This window comes from Eurypyga helias, unplaced genomic scaffold, assembly GCF_000690775.1.
Source record: "Eurypyga helias isolate BGI_N326 unplaced genomic scaffold, ASM69077v1 scaffold24025, whole genome shotgun sequence".
In the NCBI taxonomy this organism is placed as follows: Eukaryota; Metazoa; Chordata; class Aves; order Eurypygiformes; family Eurypygidae; genus Eurypyga; species Eurypyga helias.
This window is the reverse complement of record NW_010251118.1, coordinates 3,709-10,980: the sequence shown is the minus strand read 5'-3', so window position 1 is coordinate 10,980 and position 7,272 is coordinate 3,709. Positions and strand designations below refer to the sequence as shown.

The 7,272-nt window shown below is 58.2% G+C and overlaps 1 protein-coding gene across 1 annotated transcript; it reads right to left on the bottom strand.

Annotated features, from left to right (window-relative positions):
• Positions 1-2,572: 2,572 nt before the first annotated feature.
• LOC104509846 (protein FAM3D-like) lies at positions 2,573-6,634 on the bottom strand. The gene is made up of 8 exons (XM_010151917.1): positions 6,442-6,634; positions 6,110-6,130; positions 5,331-5,454; positions 5,017-5,075; positions 4,356-4,406; positions 3,120-3,204; positions 2,848-2,974; positions 2,573-2,662 (listed from the first exon to the last, which is right to left on the bottom strand). The coding sequence occupies exons 1-8, from the start codon at positions 6,632-6,634 to the stop codon at positions 2,573-2,575; spliced, it is 750 nt and encodes a 249-aa protein (XP_010150219.1).
• Between the last annotated feature and the right edge of the window lie 638 nt (positions 6,635-7,272).

Sequence of the window (7,272 nt, the reverse complement as noted above, 5' to 3'; positions counted from 1 at the left end):
ATCCTGGCTCTTGGCACCGGCTGCAGCACTGGATTTTGCAAACTTTGCTCTGGCAGACGCCCCAGGCTGCCTGGTTGCTGCTGGAGCCCACCGTGGCCCCCCGTGAGCCCAGGTTCCCCGGAGCTGTGTCCCGGGAGGCCAGGCGGGTCAGGGCTTGGGTTTGCTGTGGGCTCTGGGGGCTGCGGCACGGCGCAAGCCAGCCCGGCTGCAGTAATACCGTGTTCAACACGCCAAGGCACTGACCCCCAGCTGGGGATTGCTGCCCCTGCGCTCACCACCCTTTTCAGGTCTCTCGCAAACGAAACTGGACTCCTGAAGCCATGTTTACATCCCTGCTCCCAGATTCTGGAATTTTGAAACGCTGAGATTTATGCGCTGGGACGCGGTGACTTGGGCAGGAGTCGCTCCTCAACCGCTGGCCGATGGGTAAGGAGCTCAGGAGTTGCCCTTTCAGCGCTCCCTTTTATCGAAAACAGCGGCGTACCGCAGCCGCTCAGCGATAGACTCAGCGCTGGTTTCACCTGCAGCGGCTGAAAGATAAATTTCTTTTGTTTTGGCTTTAAACCAGCTTTCTGCTGTAAGTCGCGCAGGGCGGGAAGAGTTCCCAGCGGCTGAAAGGGGCTGGCTGGTCCCGGGGCCGCAGCCGATGCTGTGCGCTGGTTTACCCCGTGCCTTTACCGCTCAGGCTGTTTTTGGTTTGCCTCACCGGCCAATCTAGATCCTTTGAGGGGGCTTAAAATAGTTGGCATATTTACGCTGGCGGTGCAGAGGGCTGTGTGGGGTGAGGGCTGTTGTGTCTGTTGGGCCGTTTCTCCCTCCTGCCGCGGGTAGGGATGATTCAGCGCTTGGGATTATCCGCTGCTGTTGCAGCAGATTCAGGGATCGATTTGTGCCTCCGGAGGCTTCCCTCGGAGCGGTCAGGTGCAGGGGGATAAGCTGGGATAAAATACTGCAGTTACTGGGGAATTCCTCTGTGATGGCTGTTTGGGGATTTTATTTCAGTTTTGCCTTTGGATATTCTTAAAGGTGTTACACAGTATTTTAGGATTTTCCCTTGGTTAGGGAAAACTGGTTGCCTTGCTGGTTTTGGATGGTGGTGCTGGGTTTTAGATCCGGGGTTTCATCCCGAAGATGACCAGCACGGGACAGGCTGTGTCTCTCTCTGGCCTTTTCCTACCGATGCTGCTCACTCCTGCACCCCTGGGGCGACCCGTGGGCTCAGACAGCCAAAGGGAACTCAGGTTAGAGGCTGTGCTGGCGCAAACACTGCTGCCAGGGGCAGAGCGGGATGGGCAGGATTGCCCCCCCAAGGCAAAACCTGCTGTCAGGGGCTGAAAGGGCCGGGCAGGATTGCCCTGCATTACCCTGCACAGCTCCAAGGGCTCCAGCAGAAATGCTCCACCCTCCAGTTCGGCAGAAGTGCTGGTCTGTGTTAAAGGATGGGGGAAAAACCACATCCACCCACAGGAACTGCAAGTCTGGATGTGATTCAGACGTGTCCGTGATGACAGATAAGCCCACGCAGCTCCTCTGGTACCAGCCGTGCTGGTGCTCGGGGAGGCTGCGGGCACGGACGGTGCTGGGTGAATGCCCTCGGACACGAGTGAGGGGCAGACGCTCCCCCACGACCCCCTTAGTGTTGCGCAGCAGGATGGGAACCACCTTCGAAGGAGGTCTGCGGGGCTTGGCCTGCGTTGGGCAAGGCACCTCTCCTCATCCTCGCCTGGGATGGGCCGTGGATCCTAGAGCAGAGCCTGGGTGTGCTGTACGGCTCCGGCAGCTCCGGCTCTGCCGGTAAAAGGCTCCCACCTATTGGTAATGCTGCACAACTTCAGCTGCCTGGGAAACACGCATCCATCCCTCCTTCCATCCATCCCTCTTTGCCAGGCAAGGCCGGGTTGGCATCTTGCTGGCATTATCCTGACCTTTGGGGACATGCCATGGAGGATTTCGCTTGGATTCAACCCAGGAAAGATGCACCCGGGCAGGGGAAACGCTCTGGTCCACAAATATGAAGCTACATTGCTGGGAGCCATCTCTGTGGCTGTCTGGCCTCACTCTGGCTGTAGGAGACAGTGGGGGGGTGTCAGGAGATCCAGGGGGGAGTCACCGAGGCCTGAGCATCCCCAGGCATGACTTTTCCCCATGCGTGGGGAGGGGGAGGACCTATGGGCAGTGCCGTGGGGTGGGTGATGGTGGCAGAGGGCACAGCACGCCGCGTCTGCAGGGAAAAGCGTGGATTGTGCTTTGGCATGGGAGTGAGAAGGCAGTGATTTATACTTCGGTATCTTATTTAAGAAATCTGAAAAACTTCCTACAAAGCTTTAGGTTTAAAGACAGAAAAATAAAATACTCCAAGTTGACCTGTAGACGAGGACAGCTCGACTGGAACCTGGCCGGGCCATTGCTCAGGCTCTGCAGCCACTTGTCAGCTCTTCTCCAAGCCCTGTGCAGCTCCTGCCCTGAAATGGCCAGTCCCTGGGCTGTGTGACTGGGGGGGCTGGGGACCCCATAAGGGGGCTGGTGTCCCTGTGAGACTGGTCTTGCCTCCATAGCAGGCTGGGGCTCAATCCTAATCCATCTTCCTGTGGACACAGCCCTCTATCTCCAGCAGCTCAGGCCAGCCACTGTATTTGTTTGTCAGCTTGTCATTTTTGATGTGCTGCAGGAAAAAAGGAGAGAGAGGGAATGAACGGGGAGGTTGGTGCCACGGTGCAAGTTTCCCGTGTGGCTGAACTTGCAGCTTGGCTTGATGAGGGAATAATGCTGCCGGCCCCCGTCCTCTGCAGAGAGGTGGCTCAGGAGGATGGGAACCTCTGGAGCTGGTGGCAAGGGAAGACCACGTACCTCTTCAAAGGGGCTCTTGCTTTTCAGCCCCTTTGCCCCCAGGAAGACCCAGTTGTCCCTGAAGCCCAGCTTTTTCACATGGCTGCTGCCCAGCTCCTCAAAAAGTGCCCGTACTTTGTTGTTCATCCTCCAAGAAGGTAAGAAAGCGTTAGTGCGGTACCAAGGTGGGTGTCCCCTCCCGCCTCCTCTCTGCTGCTGGCAGCAGCACCTCCAGCTCCCCCCCAGTTGTGGGTTTTTGGGGAGCCAGGTGTTGCTCCTGGGGCCAAACTCACTTTGTGGCAGCGTCGTCGTAGCTGGCCACCAGCACGATGGTGCCGTGCTTGACCCGCCGGAGGTAGCTGTCCAGCTTGTTAATGTCTGGGAGAGGAATTGGGAAAAGAAAAAAGGGGTTAGCAGGGACCTGGTGCCAGGTCATGGCCCTGGGGAAGGATGGGCTCCGGGATGCTGTATTCCCATCGTGTGTTCCCACCTGGGCTCTCCTGCAATGCCCCGGGCTGGCGCTTTGCTCCTGCCAGCACAACCCCCGGGGGGGTCTGCAGCTGAAGTCTGCTCCCTAACGCTGAAATGGTTACGTGAATTTACTTCCCAACACAAGAAATGAAGCTGCTGGGCTGCAGAGTCGCCTGCCCTATGATCCCGCCTTTGTGGGAATCATTCCTCGTCCATGGGATGCTCGAGTCTAACCCCCCATCTAGTGGCATCAGAGCCGGCTGCCTCCCCCCACCCCCCGCCTCCCTCACAAACTCAGCCTGAAACCTCACGATATTGGGGCTTCTCCATAAAACCCCGGGGTCACTAATAGGCTGCAAAACCCAAGAGGCAGAAAGGGTGATGGATCCCTGAAACAGCTCAAAGAGCAACAGGTAAATCAAAAGCACTACAGGGGGGTTTCACGTGTGATTTTGGGGAGTCCTGCCAAAACTCTGGAGAGGTTTGGGAACAGCTTTGCAACAACGGTGGGATCTACAGCACCAGTCAGTGCCAGGAGGGCTGTGAGCCGGTGCTGCCCGCCTGAGGGCATCTTCTGGCTGTTTGGAAGATGGTTTGAAGCTGGTAGGCGCAGGGATGTGGTCTTTGCTGTCACCAGGCTGTGCTCCCGGTGCCCACGTCTCACCTGCCATGCCCCGAGCTCCTGCAAAAGGCAGGGAAACAGGCTGCTGCTCAGCCACCCCCAGCATTCAAACACTGAGTCGAAAGCTGCAAAATCTCAGGATTAGCAGAGAGTAACCCCTCTCAGGTCTCCAGCACCCTGGTTTATTCCGTTCAGTGGAACTATGGTTTCCAGGCTGTTACACGCACGTACAAGGAGGGACATGCCAACCCCACATGCACGAGGAGGACTCCAGGCTCAGTGCCCTCAGGGAGCTTTTACTGCCCGAGCTGCCAATCCTGGTCAAAGTCCACTAGACTTTATCACTAAACACACGGCAGAGGAGCAGCCGAAATAGCTGGTGGCCAGCAGTGCCGATGTGAGCCCTGGCCCGGAGCCGCCACGCAGCCGCGCTTACCTCCAGAGTACATGTCGAATGTGTCCGCTGTCAGCAGCTGCCCGCTTGTCCCTGAAAGGTCAAAATGCAGAACAGAGCGCAGGGAGTTTGCAGCGGGGTGGCTCTAGGCTTTGCCTGGCTGCAAGCTTGGGGTTCCTGCTGCAAAACCCTGCCCTCTTCCCCCAGTGTGTTGGATTTACTGCGGCATGGGGCTCGGTGGAGCCCACGGAGCCATGGTGTACGACGCGGGGGGGTTTGGTCCCATCTCACTGGCCGTGCTTGCGACCACGATCGTGGCTGTGACCCCACGCAACACCAGACTGATGTGCTTTTGGCTCAGTCACGGTGCCTGGGACAGGGTCATGGAGTCATGGAATAGTTCGGGTGGCAAGGGAGCTTAAAGCCCCCTGAGTCCCACCCCCTGCCATGGGCAGGGACACCTTCCATAGCCCAGGTTGCTCCAAGCCTCATCCAGCCTGGCCTTGGACACTCCCAGGGATGGGGCATCCACAGCTTCTCTGGGAACCTGTCCCAGTGCTCCCACCCCCTGCGGGAAGAATTCCTTCCCGATGTCCCATCTCAATGCCCCTCTTTCAGTTTCAATCCCCCAGGGGCCTGTTCCCTCACGGGGGGGGAGGGGACCCCCGCCATGGGAGAGGGGGTGAGTGCCCACCCGACTCACCGTTCACCAGCGCGATGTTCAGGCCTCTGCCGATGTTGTTTCTCACGGTGCTCATGAGGCTGGGAAGGGAAGCAGAGAGCACCACTGAGTGCTGGGATGCCCTGGAGATGGTGGAGCCACAGAAACTGGGACGGGGCAAAGCAGCTGCAGACAGCAAAATATCCCCAGGAGCGGTAGCAAAGAAAACTATTCCCAATTTTTTTTTACACCCAAAAGCACTGGGATGGCCATGGATGTGCTTGGCAGAGCCCAAACCCGCCCTGTCCAAGCCCAGGCCAACCCCAGCCGCCCCATCCCTGCCGTGTGCCGCTTACATCGCGTCGTCGAAGCAGATGGAGGGTCCCACCACGTTTGCGGCGCCGCTGATGATCTTGAAGGCAAAATAGTTCTGGGGGCAGCTCTTCCGGTTCCCGCACTTGTGCCGGGGCGGCTGCTGGCCTGCGGGGCAGGAGCGGAGCTGGAAGCCATGGCATTGGCTCAGGGGGGGACAGCAGCCGTGTCCCCAAGGGGCTGAGCAGGGCTGGCACTGGGGCACAGTGATCCACTCAGGGGGCAACTCCTGGACCAGCTTCTTGCATGAAGGAGGGTCCTGGGGCTGGGGCCAGCTTCTGGTTTGAGGTCTAAAGTGCTGAGGCTTGGGGTGGGGTGGGACAAGCCTGCCGAGGTGCTGGGTACCCCTCTGAGTGTGGACAACGGGGTGGCATTGCAGAGGGGTGTTTGTCAGGGAGCGTTCGGAGCCAGGGAGTGTTCGGAGCTGGGACTCACTCAAACCCAGCCCCTTGGGGCTTTTCTGCCCGGCGTTTCCCCGTTCTTGGTCAGGGCAGGGACCTGTGCCACGCTGACGGGTGGTGCGTGACCACCTCCCCGCTGTATCCTGTGGCCCCGGGGTGTTTTGGCTGGGGCACCACGTGAAGGTTGGTGCGTTTGCAGAGCCCAACAAAGACACTGCTGAGTGTGCAGTGGCAAAATTCCTCCCTGGTTTGAAGGGTGGGATTTTTGCCTCGGGAAGGGGGCTCTTGAGGGCAGCTATCATGCTTCCACCATCCCCTCAGCACTGGAGCGGTGTTGCGTGATAGTCGAGAGTGATACTCACTGATGGGCTTCTCGATGGCACCTGTGGGGGCCAAGCAGAAGGGTTAGACACCCCAGAGAGCTGCTGGCTCTTCCCCAAGCCAGGAGCAGCCATTCCGGCTCTCCAAAACTGCTCCCCACAGCTGCAAGCACCCCCTGAGCCACCCACCCGGGTGCAGCTCCCACTGCACCATCCCCTCCATGCCCTGATGGCCAGAGCTGGTGGCTACAGGCTTGGCCAGGGACTGCCAGTGCAAATGTTCATGGCGACTGTACGCAGCTCTGGGGTCTGGCTGGCAACGGGGCCACCCACACCCTCCCTCTGGACCCCTCTGGACCCTGCTGGTGCCTCACCGAGCCAGCTCCGCAGGCTGATGGCTTTCCCTCTGTGGTCGAAGTACGTCCGCACGATGAACCATGTGCCCAGCAGCGTGACGAGCAGGGCCACGTACCGGATCACGCCTGCGAGGAGCGGGAGAGGAGCCAGGTGAGAGCAGCCACAGCATGGGATGGGAGCATCCCTCTGCTTCCTGGGGACACGGTCCATGCATCCCTGGGTTACCAGGCACAGGGTGACAGCCAGAGCTTGTGGGGTGTGGGAAGGCTGCTAACACTCCCTCCCTCATCCTCTGAAGCACTCTGATCTCTTAATATCTCTAGAGCGTGTGGCGATGCTTGGATAGGCATTACCCTTCTGCTGGGAGGCACTATGCATATTTCTCTCTGCATTGAAGTAAATCTGATAATTAGTCAGAAAGCTATGTAAATCCAAATATTTCTTACGTTCCCAGCGCTGGGAAGGCTGCTATCCCCCAATTAGTCACTAGCTACTGCCGAGCAGCTGCTAACACAAACGTGATTGGCATTTGGCTTTAAAGCAGCGCTCATCGGAGCAAAACGTTCCAGTCCTGCATGGAAAGAGAGTAGAAAAATATACTTATATGGCAGCTGAATGGCTCTTATGGAAGTAGGAACGACTCAATAGCCATCTCTTCTCAACCACAGAGGGTTTCACTGGGAAAAATACAACCCACACAAATCTTTTAAAAACCTGGTGCTTATCCAAAGGGCCTTTCCCAGGGCCCTGGCAGGGGAGGGTCAGGGTAGCTGGGCTTGGAAGGGGGCATGTAAATGAGAGGGAGGCAAGAAGAACTGTAGAAACATGGACAGGGAAAAGTAAATCTC